The sequence below is a fragment of the Rhinichthys klamathensis genome, unplaced genomic scaffold (genome assembly GCF_029890125.1).
Source record: "Rhinichthys klamathensis goyatoka isolate OS25496 unplaced genomic scaffold, OSU_Roscu_1.1 h1tg000501l_1, whole genome shotgun sequence".
Classification (NCBI taxonomy): Eukaryota; Metazoa; Chordata; class Actinopteri; order Cypriniformes; family Leuciscidae; genus Rhinichthys; species Rhinichthys klamathensis.
In genome coordinates this window covers 1420554-1442886 of record NW_026606982.1, presented here as the reverse complement: position 1 = coordinate 1442886, position 22333 = coordinate 1420554, and the positions used below count along the sequence as shown (strand labels likewise).

Sequence of the window (22333 nt, the reverse complement as noted above, 5' to 3'; positions counted from 1 at the left end):
TAAAATGTCACGCACTCTGCTAAGCAACAATTGAAACCTGCTAATTCACTGGCTTGTCATGTTGCTGAAATAATGTACTAGCACACCTTATCTGGCATTATATATCGCTAGAATAATTACTTACTTACATGCTGTAACGTTAGTTACCGTTATATTAACGTTATCTTACTAGCTATTTATAACTTATAGAAAGAGTGCAACGTTATAAAGTTACATGTATTGCAAATGATTTGAGGACCAAGTTTGTAGTCAAAGTATGGGCAGGCCATAGTCAATGTAAAGCATATTGTTGACGTTTAGTTCCTATTAGTGAATGTGCCATATAACTTTTTTTATCCGCCGTTATCGGTGGCCCTGTTCACTACTGTTTACTAGCCTGCGCGTTCACGACAGGCTCCGCTGTGGAGGGAGGGCTGTAGTGCAGCAGAGAGCAAGGGGTGGGACCTGTAAGTTGTGCTTGTTCAAATTTTCAGGCTAAGTCAACGTTTTCTCAAAACTCCCTACTGCAGACACAAGTCTAATACTGAAGTGGAGTTCTGTCTAGATCCTAGTCCTCCCCTATATGCTTTCCCTCTCTGCTTACCTGAATACAACACGATACAAGATCTTATATTCCTTCCTATTACATTTGATGTTACATTAAGAGGGGAAGTGTGTCTCTCATTCAAAGCAAGAATTGAATTACCTGTTGTGTTGATGCACAAAATGTAACTGCGAAGATTCCCCGCCCCCGATATGTCCACTAACGTTACTCCACTGATTGGCGGAATGAATGCCTTGTAACGGATTGGTCACCTGCAGTAGATAGTAGTTTGTTTAGTAGCAAGTTGGGCTATTTTTGGTTCTTGACCAAACAATTTTCACGATTCACGGATGGCAATATTGTTTGAAATGTTAACAGATGTTGTATTGTGTTTTGTGAGCCCGTAACTCCAACGGAATGCAACAGACACACTGACGTTAGTTGATCACGTGCCCCTGTACGCGCCACTGGTATGGCCTCGTTGGCGCAGTAGGCAGCGCGTCAGTCTCATAATCTGAAGGTCGTGAGTTCGAGCCTCACACGGGGCATGATATTTTTAATCATCACACTGGGAGTGTACAGTCATGTGTACGAACCAGTGGTTAAGGCACACTTTTTTGCTGCGTCAGATATATAGGGTAGGTTGCGAACGCAGTAAACTCACACAGGTCCTTGTCCGAGTGTAACGTTACTACACAGTGACAGGACTCTTAATGACCTTCATCTACATCTACAGGCAGAAAGAGAGAAACTAACTCTAAATGCGTTATAAAGCTTGATACGATATGAAAAAAACGTCAAAAATGTAAGTGCTTTATAAAAGTGAAAAGTTTTAAGGTTTATGAAAGATAGACCACAGTCTACTGCCCCCTAGTGCCAGAAACAAAATAGATTGTTTTTTGCCACTAGGCGGAGGAAGTGAAAATGTGAAGAAAATTGTTCACTAGCCTCAGACGTGCTTTTAACAGGTGCTTTGAATGTTATTTTAGTTACACAAATACATTTTAGATTTCAGTTTGGCACGTTGTTATGAAAAGCTATTCTTTATCTCTGTGTGTACACAGGTTGTTATTGACAGCCTGCAAACCAGGCACATCATACAAATCTAAGAGCCGACAATTTTGTTCATCGTAGTAGCACTTTAGAAAGAAAAAAGCGAGCTGTAGTCCACCAAGGTGAAGACCCAAGCAGAAAATCACACATTCTTGGCCAACATACAATACAGTATGGGGTCTTCAAAGGTCAGACCTTTAAGTGGGTTGCAGAAAATGCTCTGGGATATGCTGGGTATCTGGTGGCTAGCATGAGGAGGGAATCAACTCAAGTGAAAGACTCAAAAAACAACTATGCTAATAAAGCAGCCTTTGCGGACTACATTGGGCTTTTCCCAGAGGGTCGTGAGGCCATCCGTATTAAGGCAGAAAAAATGGATTCCACAGGCTCCCGGCAGATGTCTTCCAGTGCCCCACAGTCAATACTGTCTGTCTCATCTGTCCGCTCTCTTCTGATTGGAAAATCACGAAATCCACAAAGCCTTGACAAAGCCGTCAAAAAAATGTTAACATCACCTGTAGTCCAACCAGGTAAGCAGTCTTTAGAAATATGTTGTTTTTCCTTAATCTGTCAGTACATACAGTGTTTATTAGTATAGAGTAAAGTGCAGTAAAATTTGCATTGTTTTATGAAACATCTTCATCTTTTTCCAGTTATGCTTTGTTCTGCAAGCTTCCATTTATTTGGTTTAAAAATACAGTGAAAACAGTACTAAAATTGTGAGAAAAAAATGTTTGCAATTAAAAATAACTGTTTCTATTAATTTAAATGTATTTATATTCTAAATTACAGTGATTATTAGTACAAAGTAAAGTGCAGCAAAATTGTGTTCTATGTGTAATTTGTTGTATCTGTATTCTTCAGCTTTAATTGGAAGATCTAGAAAGAGATCTCAACCAACTGTGCCTGTGGAATCTACAAGTCTGGCCTCATTTGCATCATCTGAGCAGGGTGACCAAGAGCTGGTTGAACAGGCAGACTTGATGGAATCGCAAGTGTCCTGTAAGTCCCTGAACATCTGAAAGATATTTTGTTTTATTTTGTAATGTCACGTATTAAAAGTTTATGGGGGACGTTCTGTTCATTTTGCAAAGGTAAACAAATGTGCCTCCCAGTGGGCTGGACTCACACATTGCCACCTGCTGATCAGCTGTGGATATCAAAGGCTTTGTTTAAGTTTTCATCCCACAACCAACCTGAAATGGACTTCGCCAGAGTGGACAGGATGTGGTGGTACCCTCCACAACAGCACTTTGCAGTTACTGGAGTACCAGGGACAGAGCGCTACTTTGGCCACCCCTTCTTTCTTTGGATGCCGAGAAAGCTGTGGAGAGTTCGACTAACATGTCCACATTCAGACTGTGTTAAGGAGGAGCTCACGTCAGCAGGACTGCACCAGAAAATCCGACAGGTAGTCGATGTTAAAACGTCCTACTTTATGGCATCTGAGTACCTGTCTTGTAGGAAATGCAAGAGGAAAGTGATCAGCTGGAGCTTTGACATCATATCACAGCTTGACATCAGTCATAGGCTTCACTTTCCCTGCATTCTTACCTCAAAGTTGGCATGTGACATGTCAGTGGTCTGTCTTCTGCGTCAGAGAGGTCTGGGAAACAGCAGTAGTCAAGTGCAGAAGAAGCTTGAGGAGCAGCACTCTGAGATCTGGCTGCAGAAGGTTGTCCAGTTTCTGACAGATTGCCAGAGTTTCCGCAAAGGGATCACCACAGGTCTTGTTATGCCCGTGTCTTTTGAACACCCACCTGCTATGCTCCCTGTACCCAAGCACCGGTGGCTGATGCAGGTGTATGCTCAGGATGTCCTTCAAAGACTGGATGAGGTCAAAGCCAGTATAACATCACTGTTTGGACGAGTGCTGAAAATGGATTCCACCAAGAAGGTTGCACGCAAGCTTGCTGGTCACAGTGCTGGAACAGCCACCTGGGTCACAAATGTCGGAAACGAACATGGTCAGGTCATCATGTCTGTTCTTACAGCAAGTGAAGGCTTTGGATTGGCGCAGATGGTTGCTGGCATCATTAAAAGGTACAGGGATGCTGCAGCGCCTCCGCCTGTACTGCTGTATGTCGACAGAGACTGCTGTGGGGCTACTCACCTCAAAAAGATGTTTGCGGAATGGAAGGACATGGAAATCGGACTCGACATCTGGCATTTCATGAGACGGATCTCTGTGGGGTGCACAACTGATTCACATCAGCTGTATGCAACTTTCATGGCTCACCTCAGCCGCTGTATTTTCTCCTGGGACCTGGAGGACATGGACAGGCTTATAGTGGCAAAGCGTGCAGAGTTGGAAGCACAGCTCATGCAACCTTCAGATGCTGATGTTTTGCGTCGCCTCAGCAAGAGTGAACTGGCCCTTCACTGCAAAAGAACCACACGTGGCACAAGGGAGACTGTGGATCTCATCACCCAGCTGATCCAGTCCTTTGAAGGGGAGAGGGGACGTGACACTTTGGGTGTGGCTCTCATCAATTCAGCTCGAATGGCTGAGATATTGAAGTCCCAGAGGAAACACGTGGCCTGCATTCAAGATCCCCCTGGTGTACAGCTCTATGTGCAGACAGGAACCCTGAAAAAGGGAGGGCATACTCTGCCAACATTTAGGTGTGCCAGAGGTTCGACTTCATTGGAATCTTTCCACCTGCATCTAAACAGGTTCATTCCAGGTAAAGTAACTGTCCTGTAAGTCTTTTAAAGTAAATGTATTAAGCAATGGTAAATGGTTGTAAGCAACGCAATATTAAAGTGTTCTTTCCTTTACATTTTAGGGACGTTGGCCAGTGATACATTTTTCCAAGCCTACCTGTTGGATGGATTAGCCCGGTGGAATGAAGACAGAGCAGATGCTGCAACCTCTCAGGGCGTGCAGAAGCACCATTCATACAGTGGCCTCCTTCGTCATGCTGCTAATGTGCTGGGAGAAGATGTTCTTGGACAGAAGATAGTGCCATATGTTAGTCCACATCAATATACTGGTACGTTCATTACAGTTGTCTGTCAAGTGTTTTTTTGCTAGTTTCAGCTCGACACAGCTATCATTTTCACATCCTGTGCCACGTTGTTTAAATAGCAGATCCGTTTGCTCTCTGGAGAAGCATCCAGTTTTTCCATTTGCAAATTCCGCCATGTAAATACCGAATCCGCAGTGGCGTGAGCGCAACTGGCTTTTAAAGGGAATCGGAGATGAGACTCTGATTGGTTTATTGCACGTTACACCCAAAACACACTCATTACTCATTAAGAGAATAGGGACGACCCTTTTAGACCATGCGCTGGGAGCACCGACCATTTTTCCCGTTGTTAAACTAGCAAAAGTGGATTCGGAGACGACCTAAGTGCACTTGCACCGTGTGCTTTAGACCATGATTTTTTGTTAACTGTACAGGGTTCCTCAATTTGGAAAATTACGGAATGGAAAATGTGTAGGAACTTTTTCCCCTTCTTGTTGTGTTTAAGGTGAACTGCTTGGAGTAGAGTATCTATACCAGCAGACTGGCGAGGTTCCCAAGGTCTACAAGTCGGCAATTCAGGAATTGGAGACTACCGATGTGTGTATTGTAGAAGATGAGGGCTATGTGGAACCTGTGGACTTTGATGATTTGACTCTCTCTGCCTTGGATGAAGAACAGCCTCCTTGTGTGTTACCCTCTACATCATGTGCAGAGGATCGACACACGTTGCCCTCAACACCATCCACACAGCCCTCAGAGGATCCACACACTTTGCCCTCTACACCTTATGCAGTCACCTCACCTTCTTTTGGTCCCTTGCCAACTCCACCTGCCACACAGTCTGCACTGGCTCTACAATGGACACAAAGAAACCTGTCCAGTGAGGTGTCTTCCTGTGCAATGCCATCTGCTTTTCCTGATGTAAGAATCCAGACTTTTCATACATTTTATGTACTGGGTTGTTTAAACAAAGGTAAAGACTTTGATGCAAAAGCCTCCAAGTCCGTCTGACGTTTTTGTGTCTAAAATTAGCATTTTATCAGACTTCTATGTTTATGTTCAGTTATTTCACTTTAATGGCAATCAATAGCCTTATTCTAATTATTATATTATATTCTTATTACCTATTGTTTCTGTTTATTTATTTATTCATTCATTTATTTATTCATTTATAAATTCCATGTGTATATGCGTTGGTGGTCAAAAGGTTTTTGACAGGAGCCTGGATTTAATTACTCAAAAATACAGTAAAAATAAAAAATATATATTTTAACATATTTTTAAAAATGTAATTAATTCTTGTGATGGCAAAACTGAATTTTCAACTGCCACTTTTTTTCTTTTCTTTTTTTGTAGGATTCGGTTGGACCTGACAACATCAAAGGTTTTGGTGCAGTCCAGAGCTTAGCAGAGACATTGGTTGAACTCAGAGAACACAGTCTTGCCTTGACAAGAGAAGAATCTGCACAAATTATTAGTTTGTGGCAAGGACTAGCAGATTGTGACAAAGAAAAGACTGTGTACCCTCCACGCCACCAATCTTCCCTAAAGACAGGCCGGTTTAGGGCAACCAAACAAATTGTGGCACCAGGGGTAGAGAGTACCAGGAGGTAAGATCTTTTTCATCATATTTTCCCATGTCTGGCTGTTCCTTGAATGGTATGAATACATAGCAACCAGTTTGAATTCTCTCTCCACATTTTCAGATGCTTTGTTGGAGCCAACAGTCCTGCACAGTGGCCTGACTGCAACAGAATTGTCGAGGCAGTTTTTGTGAAACTGTGCGCTCTCTATCCCAACCCTGTGTGTAAAGGAGTTAAAATCTCACGATTTAACTTGATTGCACGTGCCTACAAGCACATCAGAGAGTGCATTTTGAGCAACGCGGAAGTAATGCAGCAGACAACCCTCCAGTTACCTGAGGTCAATGCAGCTACACTTACACAGTGGTGAGTTTAGACTCTTATGTTTTTGCGCCGTTAGGATTTGTAATCAATGCATCGAGAAAACAAGTGAATAGTTACACCCCTATTTAACACTCCTTTATTTCATTAATCATATACAACACATGCATGCCTCCATACTTGATACAAGACCAGTACAGTATTTTCATATGGGTTTGTGTACAGTTTCTTATCAAAATGATCTATGGTACCATTTGTCATTTCTAGGTACAGCAGACGTAATAGAACTAATGAGAGGGGCATTTTGACTCAGGGACTCCATGCACCAGATGCCCCAATGACAGCACCAGATAGGCTTCCACCAGCACTACAGAAAGAACAGAATCTGCAGCGTGGGAGTAATGACAAGCCCCATGTTTTCAACTTGCCTCCAAACACAGCTGGGACGGCCAAAATCAGATCTGGGCCACCAATACCTCAGATGAGACTGCCACCACCACTTGCACCAACCTAACTTAGTGAACCAGGGCAGCCATCTAGACCACTCCCAGTTTTCCTTCCTACTCCTGTTTCTTTCCAACCTATAATGCTCATTGTAGCACCACCTGGACAAACTATGCCAGCAGCAGCAGCAGCACATCCTTCTGTACCATATACCACTGAGTACTATAGGAAGAAAAAGCAGGAAAGGGAGCAGATGGGCATGAAGTCAAGAAAATATGTCCGGAAGACAGAAGTAATCATTTGCAAGAAGTGTAGCAAGGAGAGAAAACCACCATCTCATCTCCAGTATTTTGGCAATTGGTACTGTGAGGTAACAGCCACTGAATCATTTACCGACTGGAGGGCAGCACTGCAGACACGAGGATATGGCAAAAAGAGACAAAGAAGTGAGGAGTGAAAGGTGGAACTTCCAACAATTCGGAATTTGGAACATTCCACAGTGGAAGACAGGACTAAACTGCACCACACTTTTTGCACTAATTGTCTGATATATTATATTATATTATTAATATAATATTTATTGTATGTATATTATTAAAATTGATTTTACTATTGATATAATAGTATATTACAATTATTATACTCCATTCTGTATCTAGACTATCTATATTCTGTTTTGGATCTGTTATTTATTATTATTTTCAAAAAGTTCACTCAATATTTTAGTTGCACTGTCAAAATGTTTGTTTTGGTACTGTATACTTATTTATTATTTTAGATGGTGTAAAAGTAGCACTGCAGTAAATGTTTGTTTTGGTTTGCAATTTATTATTTTAGATTGATGTGTCAAAATTGCACTGCAGTAAATGTTTGTTTTGGTTTACAATTTATTATTTTAGATTGATTTGTCAAAATTGCACTGCAGTAAATGTTTGTTTTGGTTTACTATTTATTATTTTAGATTGATGTGTCAAAATTGCACTGTAGTAATATTAAATGTTTGTTTTGGTTTACTATTTATTATTTTAGATTGATGTGTCAAAATTACACTGCTGTTTTAAATGTTTTTATTGACTTCTATGCAAACAAATCTATGTAAATAAAAAGGGTTGTTCATCTTTGACTGTCATTGACTTTCACATTACTGTTATTCTGCCTGTTTGTATTTGTACCTGTAAATACTTTTATATGTAATCTAAATACTTAAAATTACAACATTTCAAAGGGGGTGGGGGTAATTGCTTACAGTTAAAAAAACACAATAAAAAAAGCTTAAAAAGAAAACAATGGGAATATTATTTATATATATATATATATATATATATATATATATATATATATATATATATATATATATATATATATATATGGTAATTTGATGATTATGATTGGTTAATCATCAGTATGATTGGTAATCAAATTACTATATATATATATATATATATATATATGATGATTATGATTGTTTCTGTACACTAAAGGGATTTCCTGATAGTACTTCTACGAGACAAGTCCGTTTTGGACTTTCTGCGAGAGAGCGTCCAGTATGAATGAAACATACATAACGTGAGAGTGTAAGTGCCTGAATAAAAGTGCCGGGGACAAATTTACGTTTTAATAAAGTGCGTGTGACAATGATAATTACACACGTGTACACCAGCGATACACTTGCGGACACATTCCACGAGTTCCATCGCTCGTCAGGTCAGACCGGGCCGCGCACCCAAGTCGCTATGCATTTTTTGGTAACTCAACCTCGAATAACAAGCGCCGTTTTCATATTTTTGGTAACTCAACCTCGACTAACAAGCGCAGCGTCAGTCTCATAATTTGAAGGTCGTGAGTTCGAGCCTCACACGGGGCATGATATTTTTAATCATCACACTGGGAGTGTACAGTCATGTGCACGAACCAGTGGTTAAGGCACATTTTTTTGCTGCGTCAGATATATAGGGTAGGTTGCGAATGCAGTAAACTCACACAGGTCCTTGTCCGAGTGTAACGTTACTACACAGTGACAGGACTCTTAATGACCTTCATCTACATCTACAGGCAGAAAGAGAGAAACTAACTCTAAATGCGTTATAAAGCTTGATACGATATGAAAAAAACGTCAAAAATGTAAGTGCTTTATAAAAGTGAAAAGTTTTAAGGTTTATGAAAGATAGACCACAGTCTACTGCCCCCTAGTGCCAGAAACAAAATAGATTGTTTTTTGCCACTTTGCGGAGCAAAGAACACTAGAAATTATTAGTATGATTAATACTCACATTTGACTCGCTGAAGAATTAATTTTAAAATGTGAAGAAAATTGTTCACTAGCCTCAGACGTGCTTTTAACAGGTGCTTTGAATGTTATTTTAATACAAGTTACACAAATACATTTTAGATTTCAGTTTGGCACGTTGTTATGAAAAGCTATTCTTTATCTCTGTGTGTACACAGGTTGTTATTGACAGCCTGCAAACCAGGCACATCATACAAATCTAAGAGTCGACCATTTTGTTCATCGTAGTAGCACTATGTGTTGTAGCAACTCTATTACTATTGCTGCAGTGCTAAATCAGAAAGCATCTTGGAATGCTACTTTCTGAAAGGACTTTGGGAAGTAATCCCAGTTCTTAGGTTGGGTTTAAAACATTATACTTTAGAAAAGAATACAAGGCACCTCTTCCGGTCCAAAAAAGTTAAAAAGCCTTTATTCACATCATGGCTAATCACAATAGATACATTAAAAATAGCTAAAACACTGCACACGGATGGATTTCCGCCTTCCTCAGAGTCTGTCAGGTACGCTGGTACTTGACTTTTCACCCTTTGTCTGAGCAGTTGATACTACAGCTGGTAGTTAGTAAATTAATGAGTGTAATGATGCCATTTTCAAAGAAGCTGACATTACTCAAAGGAAAGTTAGACCAGCTTTTGAAATCAAGTGGTTGATATGATTAGAGTGGGAATATTCTGTGTTCACTTAGGGATAATATCTGAGATAGCGTTGCAAATAACCAAGCTAACAAGCAAGGCTTCCCTCCCTGTGTGTTTTCATAGTGCAACAATTATCTCCCATTTTCTCGGCCTTATTGTTTGGAAATTCACCAAAGCATTTTGCTGGATCCCAACTGTAATTAATTAAATAAAACAATAAAGATAGAGAGAGAATCAGTCAGCTAGCACTCAGCATTGAGGGTTTGACTTCTTTTTTTATTATTATTAATAATTAATCTTAATTTCTTTGGTAGATGTCGTCTTTTCTTACTGCTATAGTATTGCGGTTCTGTCGTTAAGTCTGTTTTTTGTGTGTGTGAAAAATAACTTCTCACAGTTGTGTCTCCATAAAGAAAGCAAAAAGTATTTAAGAAACTGAAAACATACTTTTTTCATTTCGCTTCAGTAGAACATTTTTTGCACACATTAAATGGTTTAGAAAACCAAAACCATCATTGCCATCTGTCAATGGACTTCATATAAACACGGTAATATGTTCAGTGCAGCCAAAGAAAGATGACCATGGCTGCATTATCAAATAAAGAACACAATGTACAACACAAATGAATAGAACTAAACACTACCAATGGTGAACAAAAACAGACATTAATACAAACAAAGAAATATCACAAAAATCAAATGATCGTTGATATCAAACTGTTTGAAAGAGGGCGGAAAGCAATAAGAAAAAAATAATCACTTTAATTCTTACAAAGAAAACAATATTTAACAAAATGGTGAGCTATAATAAAGTTAGCCATAACGTGCTGAGCTGCAAGATAATAAAAAGACCCCACTTAAGTTAAAAGACATTTCATCCAATGACAATCCCTCCTCCAACACAACAACAAACGCATTTTCAAATGGGTGCAAACAGATTAGGAGGGATATGAATAAAAGTATACAATAAAAGCAACATAACATATTAATATTTAAGTTAATAATTAATTTCCAAAAATAAGAAACTGATAAACAGGACATGAGGAAGTGAAACATGTGGTTAAATGTTCATAATGTTCTGCAGTTATACTACATTTGATGACGTGTATTAGTGGTGGCATATCAAATTTATGTATGTACATGAGAGAAAGTGTGTGGGCTGCGGAACTGTTGAGCCCTAGCGCGTATACACACGTTAGGTTGGCGTGCAACAAATCCCTGTTTACAGTGACATCTGAATGAACCATGGGTGTTAATACAGCGTGCATTCTTGCAGGGGCTCGACCTTGTCCCTCGGCCCGCACACTCATCAATATCTAGAGGAAGAGAGAGAGAGGGAGCCTTCAATTATGTCTGTACATACATTTACAAGTGATTAAATATGTCGATTTCAGGAGCATGGCCTCTGTTTCAGGGAAAGAGTGTATGTGCTTGACTATCTGCATTAATACTCGCCTGTGCAGCGTGTTCGCGAGTGGTCCAGTACAAATCCAGTATTGCACTCACACATCGTACCCAGATAGGACCGCACACACCGTCCATTAGCACAGCTACACTCGTCTGAGTCTTCTTCTGAACTGTCTCCCTCTGAACACATGAGAGTGACAGAACTGATCATGAAACACTGTGCCGTTTTTGAGTCAATCTGTTTAGCTCAAGGTGAATTACACTGTCAAGGTCACCTGGGTTGTAGGAGAAAGCTGCCAGGAAGTCCCCCTCTCCATCAGACTCAGTCTCCAAATGCATCTCACATAACCTGTTAAAAAGCACTGCGCACACACACCAAAACTAAGTAAAGGAACTTTTTTTTTTTACTTAAATATATCACATTCATTAAATGTTTTATATGTTATTGTATTCAATCAAAAAGGTGCTCAAATGTACAATGCAACTGCATTTTTGTGTTCTACCATTGTCTAACTTTTTTCTTTGCACCAAAGTCTAAATTCAACCTTAGCACATAATAATTTCAGCCTTCTCTACTTGCTTTACCAAACACAAATGTGGAATGAATGAATAAATGAATGAGGCATTTATATAGTGCTTTTGTCATGAATCAGACCTCTGTGGCTCTCTCTGATGGCCACCGGAGGGCACCCTCACCTGAGTATTGACTTTCCCGGACTCCATTTACCATGCACGGCACCCCATACAGAGACTAATCACCTGCACTGGTGTTTTGCATTATCTGCTCTACTTAAGCAGCATTCACACTCATACTCATTGCGAAGTCTTGTTTTGCCCTGGCTGACATTTCTAAGTGTTTACCTTGATATTGACACTTCTGTGTATGAACTTGGGATTGTTCGACTACTGTTGATTCTCTGCCTGCCTTTGTGATCTTGCTCTCTGGAACTTCGACTGCTTTGCTGCCTGCCCTGACTCTTGCCTAGTGATGGCCAAATGAAGCGTTTCGAAGCATTATTGCTTTCTGATACAATTGTGTCGAAAATGGTTCATTACTCGAAGCTTCGTTCAGATAGAAATTGCAGCATCATCTCCTGGTGAAGTAAATGTAATGCAACAAAGCTGACAACCATAAAATGCAAGTAGGCGTATATGTTAACGCCCCGTTTATTACGTGTTTACCGAGGCGATCAAAGCTGAAACAGTGTTAGTGCTGTGAAACTCATTTATGTAGGAGAATTTTACAAATACTGATGAATTTCACGTGTTCACCTTGATAATAAAACATTAAGCATGATGTGTGTGTAATTATTTCTTTAGACAAGGACAGAAGATCAGACCAGCTTAAAAAAAGTTGGAAACCATCACAGAAATTCTAATGGTTTCTATTAAAATACCAATAGGAACCATTGGCTTTTACCATTTAAACCACTACAGAATTCTTTTTTTTGTAGTGTGTTTGGGACATATTCCATTAGGATTTAATGCCCCCACCAATAGAACCCAACACATATCAGTAGAGACCACTATAATTCCCATTATAACCAATAAAATTCCCATGAAAACCATTAAATCCAATAGAATTTCTGAAATGTTTTCTATAGTTTTTTTTATCAGGGCAGTATCATGTGTGAAAGCGTTATCTTGTTTAGCTGTGGGAAGCAGAACTCTATAACTTGTTAACTGGTGGGACTGATATTTCTGTATGTTGAAAAGGATGTGCCTGTGTAACTGGTTGTACTTGTATAATGTAGCAGAGGGTTTTTGAAGTGTATGTTTTTTTTCCATATCATTCACTACATATGTAAAAATATTTGTATGCAGAAATGTCAAAGAACTAACCTTATTCGGGGAAATAAGTTTAAAGTGTTCCCAAACTTGGGAACGACTTCTCTTTCTCGCTGGCACCATCACAACACTGAAATAAACTCAATCCACTCTCAACAATAACGCCAATCCAAACACCGACTACTACAACCCACGGTGTTGCCATGGTTTGGCTTCACTTTTATAAGAAATACAGCTTTCAAACCTGTCAACACTGGATTGGGCTGTCAAAGCAGTCGGGTGGTTCACTACAGGAGTGAACCAGTGTGTTTGCTTCAGACGTCATTTTCACGTGACTAGTGACGTAATGATACAAGCTCCGAAGCAGTGGTTCATTGCAAGGACCGTTCGAGTTTGAAGCAAGCTTCGGAGCGTCGGTGTCAGACGTAACATCACTACTCTTGCCTGGTATCGTTTCTGTTTCTGCTCAGCCTCTGATATTCCTGCCACTGTTTTTTTAATACTGCTTGTTTGACCCTGATCTTGATTATTAAAGATAATCTGCAAATTAATCCACATGCTTCCGACCCCTCATTACAGCTTTACTATGTACTACTGTACACCCAAAAGCGCTTTATACAGTCATATCAGGGGTCTCTCCTCAACCACCACCCGTGTGCAGCATCCACTTGGATGATGCGTCGGCAGCCACAAAACAACGGCGCCAGTGCGCTCACCACACACCAGCTAAAGTGGAGAGGAGAGAGAGTGATAGAGCCGAGTGAAAACATTGAGGTTATTATTAGGAGGCCATGATTGATTAAGGCCAATGGAGGGAATGTGGCCAGGATGAGAAGTGCCATGGGATTTTTAATGACCACAGAGAGTCAATCCTTTGTTAGATTAAGAAAGATTTACAGTCACCTTTGATCAATTTTAATTGATCTAACTGACCCCAAACTTTTGGATGGTAGTGTAAATATAATTTGAAAAAAAAATATTACACACCGTGATACATGTAAATATAAAACAGAAATTTCAACATTGCTAAATGTTTTAATGATATTTACACTACCATTCAAAACTTTGGGGTCAGTTAGGGTTGTATTTTTTTTAAAGAAAGAAAGAAAGACATTAATACCTTTATTCAGCAAGGATGCATAAAATTGATCAAAAGTGACTGTAAAGCTTTCTTAATCTAACAAAGGATTTCTATTTCAAATGATACATTTTAAAAAACTATTCATCAAAGAATCTTGAAGAATTTTGATCAGTTTCCACAAAAAACATTGAGGAGCACAACAGTTTTTAACAATGATAATAGTGAGAAATGTTTCTTGAGCAGCAAATCAGCATATTCGAATGATTTCTGAAGGATCATGGGACACTGAAGACTGGCGTAATGATGCTGAAAATACAGCTTTGCCATTTTACATTTTAAAATATATTCAAATAGAAAACAGTTCTTTTAAATTGCAATAATGTTTCACAATATGACTCTTTTTACTGTATTTTTGATCAAATAAAATCAGCCTTAGTGAGCATAAGAGACTTCTTTGCAATACCTGAATTTCTATTAGGACAGGTCCGGCACTCTGGGCCCCAGCCTCGACCGTAGTGACAGCAGCACTCAGAGTACGTCACCGTTAGCTCATTCCGCGGCATCGTGCACATAAGATCCTCATCGACCTCCTGGAAACATATGTCCTTATGTGCTGCGGTGCGGTCTGAGAAAGACAGAGATGAGGAGATGATGGAGGACATAAAAATATAAACAAAATACACAGGGTTCACAGAAGGAGAAAGAACTGGAAAAGTAGGTGGAAACAAAGCCACTCAAAGACTAACACAGCTAAAACATCTTTAATGCTCAGCAGTCATGTGGTCAACCGACGCTCAGAGCAAAAGCTTCTGGACTGCCAAGCCACATGAAGGCTAAACAAGTAACAAGAACTTTTTCCACCCATCACAAGTCTGCATGCTGGTTACTTGTGATACCCACCATCATAGACGCATTGCTTGAGGGCTGCACTGAAGGTGAGTGGCTGCTCGCAAATGCAGTGGAAGGAGCCGGGAGTGTTGACACATCTCCCGTTCCTACAGTAGGAGGGATCCTCACACTCATTCACATCTGAAAGGTGCACCACAGACACACCCGTTACTAAAGAGATATACAGAGAGAAGGACAGATAGAGAGAAAAAAGAAGGAGGGAGGAAGACAAGGAGAGAGATATCAGAAGCACACAGTCTTGGGTGAGAACTTTAATAAATGCTTGGAGTTATTTCATCTTTACTATTCCAGGGAGAACGGTCAAATTCTCGGCCACATTCAAAATATGCTTTACCTTTTGAACGATACGTTGTAAAAATTTGTGGCATCTGTTATTATGGCGGTGATGATCTCGTGAATCTATACTCACCCGCATGTTCCTCAGGTGTGACACAGCTGTTGCGGTCGGTGGCTAGAATCCAGGGAGGAGTGCAGATGCAATAATAGGAATCTTGGGTGTTTACACAGTGGCCATTTTTGCAATTAGCAGGGTCCTGACATTCATCCACACCTACAGCAAAAACATTTTTGAAACAGTGAAATATGACCAGTAAATGTCATTACATCATAACGTAATGGAAACACTCGCCACCAGACAAATACTTGAGTCTACAATTATTAAAATACAATAATTAAATAATGGTTAACATTTATCTAATTTATAATTAAAGCAAAAATGCATGACCGTTCAAAAGTTTGGGGTCAGTAAGATGTTTTTGAAAGAAGTCTCTTAAGATCCCCAAGGCTGCATTTGTTTGATTAAACATACAGTAAAATTGTGAAATATTATTACAATATAAAATAACTATTTTCTGTTTGAATATATGTGGCCCTGGACCACAAAACCAGTCACATGGGTCAATTTTTTGAAATTGAGATTTATACATAATCTTAAAGCTGAACTATGCATTGATATATGGTTTGTTAGGATATGATAATATTTGGCAGAGGTACAACTATTTGAAAATCTAGAATCTGAGTGTGCAAAAAAATCGAAACATTGAGAAAATCACCTTTGAAGTTGTCCATTTTTGTTCGCTATTTTGCTGCATCCACTCACAAAAATATATTTGTTATATATTTACGGTAGGAAATGTACTAAATATCTTCATGGAACATGATCTTTACTTAATATCCTAATGATTTTTGGCATAAAAGCAAAATCGATAATTTTGACCCATACAATGTATTGTTGGCTATTGCCACAAATACACCCGTGCGACTTGTGACTGGTTTTGTGGTCCAGGGTCACATATTTTTAAAATGTAATTTATTCCTGTGATGGTAAAGCTGAATTTTCAGCATCATTACTCCAGTCTCACATTACTCAGCGTCCCATGATCCTTCAGAAATCATTCTAATATGCTGATTTGAGGCTCAAAAAAACATTTCTCATTATTATCATTGTTGAAAACAATTGTGCTGCTTTAAAAAAAAAACCTTGATACATTTTTTAATGGAAACTTTTAAATGATAGTATATAAATATTATATTTAATATCATATTTAATATGAAATATAATATGTATAAAATATATTAAATCAATAATTTGTAAATTAATATATATGACAAACTGCTTTTGAAACTTTTTGAACCTCCACTTGAGAAGAATGTTTCCAAGGTGAAAAAAAGTAAAGAGTCAAAATCAAGTCAAAATCTAGTCTATAAGCGAGCAAATTATTTTTCTTTCACATAGAATCATGTGGCTATGACACTATATAAAGCCTCCTGTGCCAGTGTGAGTCACAGCCTCGTTGGCGCAGTAGGCAGCGCGTCAGTCTCATAATCTGAAGGTCGTGAGTTCGAGCCTCACACGGGGCAAAAGGTTTTTGCTTTACTACTTAATGTGACGCATTAGAAAGACTTACCTGTAACTGTGGGAAAGACACACTTCTTGTTGACGGCATCAGGGACCCAGGGTGGGTTGCAGGTGCAGTAGAATGAGCCTCGAGTGTTCACACAATGACCATTGGTACACAGGGACTCATCATGACATTCATCCACATCTACAGAGGGAAAGAGAGAAAAAGAATATTGTTATGGAATTTGATAATGTGTTTGAGTTCAACAAGTTTGAGAGATTTAAGGTTTATTGATGGATTTGTGTGTTAGAAGTGCTGTGCCATTCTACTGCTCTCTAGTGGCAGACAAAGAAATCCATCCAGACAAAAAAATCCTTCCTATCACTTTGGTGACTAGTACAGATTATTAATCTGGTGCGCTCAGATAATCCACTGGTACTACTGAAAATCCACAGAAGAATACTGACCGTCATGGGGAAATCTCAGAGTCAAAATAAGACATACACCGGTGTTTTGCCAGATGAGAAGTTTATTCTATGTATCATCTTTTTACTATTTTAATTCATTTTACTCTAATTAATTTTATAACTGTATCATTTATCTCCTTTAAATTCATTTTATAACTGCTTTAATTCCCCCTGCTTTTGTTTGTGTCTATTTTCTATGCAAAGCTCTATGAATTGCTGTAGTGTGATTATTAAAATTCCTTTCTATGTAAAGCTTTTGAATAACTGTTTGAATTTTCCTTGCTTTTATTTTGTGATTGCACTTTGAATTGCCATAGTGTATGAAATGTGCTATAGAAATAAACTTGCCTTGCCTTCCTTCTACCACTAGCGGGTAGTACCGCAGCAAAGAAAAACGTCTCGGTTACGGATGTAACCCTCGTTCCCTGAGTAGGGAACGGAGACGTTCCGTCGGATGACGACGAATGGGGGTTTCGCTTAGAAGCCAATCAACTTCAAATACTTCAAAACGAGCCAATGGCAAAGAAATGCCATGGGTCTGCGGAATTTGCATAGCGTAACTCCGCCTCACCTCGTGAGTATATAAGGAGAACGCTGGCAGCAAACCGGCATGTTTCTTCGCTGAGGAGCCAACCTGAGTTCAGGCGATCCCCGCGGTACAGCGGAAGTGGCAGGAAGACGGAACGTCTCCGTTCCCTACTCAGGGAACGAGGGTTACATCCGTAACCGAGACGTTCCCTTTCGTTGTCACTCCGAGTTCCGTCGGATGACGACGAATGGGGATACCAGTCTAATCACGCCATTTCTCAGCTGTCTTCCAGTGCCCTGCGTAAATCTGAGATCCCTGTCGTGAGACTAGCACGGACGAAGGACTCCTATTTAACACAGGAATACCAAGGTACACTGGGGAGCATATCCCAGGTCTTAGGGAAGTATGCAATTACTGCCAACCCAGAGGGGGGGACTTAGAAATACACATATGACCCCGAGGGATGCATATGGGGAATCACTGGGGTATCCAGCCGCAGGTGGAGTATTTCAACCCCAGGGGTGGCAAGATGGCTTGCCAAGGGAAAGACACATGCTCAGAGAGGCTTACAGTGGGAATACACATGTGGGGGTAGCTCCGGGAGGTACCATGCACACGGGAGGCACCTAGCCGACGCACAGGCAAGAGACACTGGCGCCGACGTCAGGAGTGCTGGAGGAGCTCAGGGCTTTCGGAGAAGCTCACCTGAGGAGAATATCGCACGTATCCAGTCCGTAGAGTGGAATGGCGAGCAAGCGAAGACACCTGAGCGGGTCCGGTACTAGCTGGTTGAAGCGAGTACATAAGAGGACACAGGCTCCACTCGGAGATTGTAGAATCTGGCGAATGTGTTAGGTGTTGCCCAGCCTGCAGCTCTGCAGATGTCTGTTAGCGAGGCGCCATGCGCTAGAGCCCAAGAGGATGCCACACTCCGGGTGGAGTGGGCAGTCACACCAAGGGGGCACGGTCGACCTTGCTGCTGGTATGCCAAAGCAATGGCGTCCACTATCCAGTGAGACAACCTCTGCTTGGAGAGAGCCTTTCCCTTCAGCTTCCCACCATAACAGACAAAGAGCTGGTCTGAGGTCCTGAAACACTGCGTTCTGTCTACATAGATGCGAAGAGCACGTACTGGACAGAGCAGTGCCAAGGCTGGGTCTGCCTCCTCCGGGGGCAGCGCTTGTAGGTTCACCACCTGGTCCCGGAAGGGAGTGGTAGGAACCTTGGGCACATATCCAAGCCGGGGTCTCAGGATCACGTGAGAATAGCCCGGCCCGAATTCTAGGCACGCTTCGTCAACGGAGAATGCGTGCAGGTCCCCCACCCTCTTAACGGAGGCCAACGCAGTCAGAAGCGCTGTCTTCATAGATAGGAAGTTTAGCTCGACTGACTGCAAAGGCTCAAAGGGAGCACTACGCAGGGCAGTTAGGACCACTGCGAGGTCCCAAGAGGGTACGAGAGGAGGGCGAGGAGGATTCAGTCTCCTCGCTCCTCTCAGGAACCTGACGATCAGGTCATGCTTCCCCAAAGACTTACCTTCTATAAGGTCGTGCTGTGCGGCAATAGCGGCTACATAGACCTTAAGGGTGGAGGGAGACAGCCTTCGCTCCAACCCTTCTTGAAGAAAGGAAAGCACAACACTGATCGAACAACTCCGGGGCTCTTCTCGGCGAGAAGAGCACCAGCTGACGAAGAGGTTCCACTTCAACGCATAGAGGTGTCTCGTGGACGACGCTCTAGCGGAAGTGATGGTAGCCGCCACCGCTGGTGGCAGGGTACTCAAACCTGCCTCGTCCCGTCCAGGAGCCACACGTGGAGGTTCCACAGATCGGGACGAGGGTGCCATAGGGTGCCCCGTCCCTGAGAAAGGAGGTCCTTCCTCAGAGGAATCGGCCAAGGAGGTGCTGTCGCGAGGAGTACAAGTTCGGAGAACCAGGTCCGGGTGGGCCAGTACGGCGCGACCAGAGTGACCTGCTCCTCGTCCTCCCTGACCTTGCGCAGGAGTTGCGCAAGAAGGCTCACTGGGGGAAACGCATATTTGCGGCCCCGCGGCCAGCTGTGCGCCAGAGCATCCGTGCCGAGCGTGCCCTCGGTCAGGGAATAATACTGGGCGCAATGGGTCGAGTCGTGAGAGGCAAACAGATCTATCTGTGCGTCCCCGAACTGGTCCCAAATCAGCTGAACCGTCTGGGGATGGAGTCGCCAATCTCCGGGGAGGGGCTGAAGCCGTGACAGCTCGTCGGCTGCACAGTTCAGGGCTCCAGGGATGAAAATGGCTCGAAGCGACCTCAGATGCTTCTGACTCCATAAGAGGAGGTGGCGGGCGAGTTGCGACATACGGCGGGAGCGCAGACCACCTTGACGGTTGATGTACGCTACGGTCGCGGTATTGTCTGATCGGACTAGTACATGCTGGCCCGAGAGCACGGCTCGGAAGCGGCGCAGGGCGAGCTGTACAGCCAGCAACTCGAGGCAATTGATGTGCCATAAGCGGTGGGGTCCTGTCCAGGAGCCCGCGGCAGCACGTCCATTGCACATGGCACCCCAGCCCGTGGTGGAGGCATCTGTCGTTACAACAACATGCCGGGAAGCTCGTTCCAGAGGCACTCCTGCCCGTAGAAAACTGAGGTTCCCCCACGGGGTGAAGGTCTGACGGCAGGTCGGAGTAACTGGTACTCGGAGCGTGCCGTGTTGCCATGCCCACCTCGGGACTCGGTCGCGAAGCCAAAGCTGAAGCGGTCTCATATGAAGCAATCCGAGCGGCGTTGCCGCGGCTGCAGATGCCATATGCCCCAGGAGCCTCTGAAAAGTTTCAGTGGAACCGCACTCTTGCCCTCGAACTGTCTCAGGCAAGTCAGCAGTGACTGCGCGCGCTCGCTCGTAAGCTGCGCGGACATGGCGACCGAGTCGATCTCCATACCGAGAAAAGAGATCCTCTGCGCGGGGCAAAGTTTGCTCTTCTCCCAGTTGACCCGAAGGCCCAAACGGGCTACATGGCGGAGTACCAAATCCCTGTGTTCGCAAAGCTGATCTCGAGAGTGAGCTAGAATCAGCCAGTCGTCGAGATAGTTCAGAATGCGAACCCCGTGTTCCCGGAGGGGAACAAGGGCTGCCTCGACGACCTTCGTAAAGACGCGAGGGGACAGGGCTAGCCCGAATGGGAGAACTGCGTACTGATATGCCTGACCCTCGAAAGCAAACCGAAGGAACGGTCTGTGTCGAGGGAGAATGGAGACATGAAAGTAGGCGTCCTTCAGGTCGATCGCTGCAAACCAATCCTGGTGCCGCACACATTCGAAAACGCGTTTGGCGGTGAGCATCTTGAACGGCAGCCTGTGAAGGGAGCGGTTCAGAACGCGCAGGTCCAGGATTGGCCGTAACCCACCGGTTTTCTTCGGGACAATGAAATACGGGCTGTAGAAGCCGGTCTTCATTTCGGCTGGAGGGACAGTCTCGATCGCACCCTTCGCCAGCAGGGTAGCAACCTCCGCTCTCATGATAGGGGCATTGCCACCGACCAAAGTGGAGCGGACTCCCCTGAAGCGGGGAGGAGACCGCGCGAACTGAATCGCGTAGCCGAGCCTGATCGTTCGTGCGACCCAGCGGGACAGGTTGGGAAGCTCTAGCCAGGCTCCCAGGGACTGAACCAGCGGGGTCATGCGAACCACAGACTTCCCGTCGGTGGGGCAGCGAGGCGGTATGACTGACCCAGACGTGGACGGCATAGCGGCCCGATGTGGGGGTGCAGTCATGAACCGCGCCCTGACAGAGGAGACCAGGGAAGGACGAACGTTCCACGGGGGTCTGCTCTGCCAGGGGTCTGGCGACAGAGGGGGATGAGAGTGGTGCGGTCCGGGGACGGCACGCACTGTCATCCGACTCTGGGACAGAGGAGGACGAGGGGTGCTCGGCCCGGGGGCGGCGCACCGTGTCGTCCAAGAACTCTGTGTGCTCAGGGATGAACGTGTTATTTCTTTCTTTAACCACATTAGGGTACTGCCCACCCGTGGGTGAGCAGCGGGGAGTGGAGAACAAAAGATTCTCCCCCGGCCCTCCACCGGGGGAAGGAGTGGTCCTGCAACCACCTCCTGAGAAAAACACGTCATCCCTGAGCAGCCCGTCTCAGGAGCGCCGCTTGGCCCGGCGTTTAGCGGGGGGCGGGGCTGGAGAGGGCTGGGGCGCCTTCTTGCGACTTCCTCCGCGACCGGGCCCGGGTGGAGGCTGCTGCTTGGGCCGGGCGGGAGGGGCGGGAGTCGCAGGAGGGCGCCCTCGGCGGCGAACAGACTGAGTACTCTGCCCGGTCGGCTGGGTGGAGGCAGCAGCGGGCCGTCGGGGCAGAATATGCTTGATAGCCTCAGTCTGTTTCTGCGCAGTCGAGAACTGTTGGGCAAAGTCCTCGACTGCACCGCCGAAAAGGCCATCTTGCGATATGGGGGTGTCGAGCAGCCGGGACCGCTCGGCATCCTTCATATCGGCAAGATTGAGCCATA

At 43.3% G+C, this 22333-nt stretch overlaps 1 protein-coding gene and 2 non-coding genes across 4 annotated transcripts in view; 2 read left to right on the top strand and 1 right to left on the bottom strand.

Annotated features, from left to right (window-relative positions):
* Positions 1 to 998: 998 nt before the first annotated feature.
* trnam-cau (transfer RNA methionine (anticodon CAU)) lies at positions 999 to 1071 on the top strand. Its single transcript has one exon. It is a non-coding gene; the product is annotated as a tRNA-Met (tRNA).
* Positions 1072 to 10599: 9528 nt separating this feature from the next.
* The window catches only part of ltbp3 (latent transforming growth factor beta binding protein 3), an 81888-nt gene continuing 70154 nt past the window's right edge, over positions 10600 to 22333 (bottom strand). Inside the window, exons 24-30 of one of the 2 annotated variants that reach the window (XM_056237888.1) lie at positions 16914 to 17051; positions 15416 to 15556; positions 14998 to 15156; positions 14561 to 14722; positions 11504 to 11590; positions 11277 to 11408; positions 10600 to 11137 (exon numbers count right to left, since the gene is read on the bottom strand). In XM_056237888.1, the coding sequence (XP_056093863.1) occupies positions 10950 to 11137; positions 11277 to 11408; positions 11504 to 11590; positions 14561 to 14722; positions 14998 to 15156; positions 15416 to 15556; positions 16914 to 17051 (1007 nt within the window). In that variant the 3' untranslated portion in view covers positions 10600 to 10949. The remainder of the gene's footprint in view (positions 11138 to 11276; positions 11409 to 11503; positions 11591 to 14560; positions 14723 to 14997; positions 15157 to 15415; positions 15557 to 16913; positions 17052 to 22333) is intronic. The other variant, XM_056237889.1, reaches the window with a different exon arrangement.
* On the top strand, positions 16794 to 16866 carry trnam-cau (transfer RNA methionine (anticodon CAU)). Its single transcript has one exon. It is a non-coding gene; the product is annotated as a tRNA-Met (tRNA).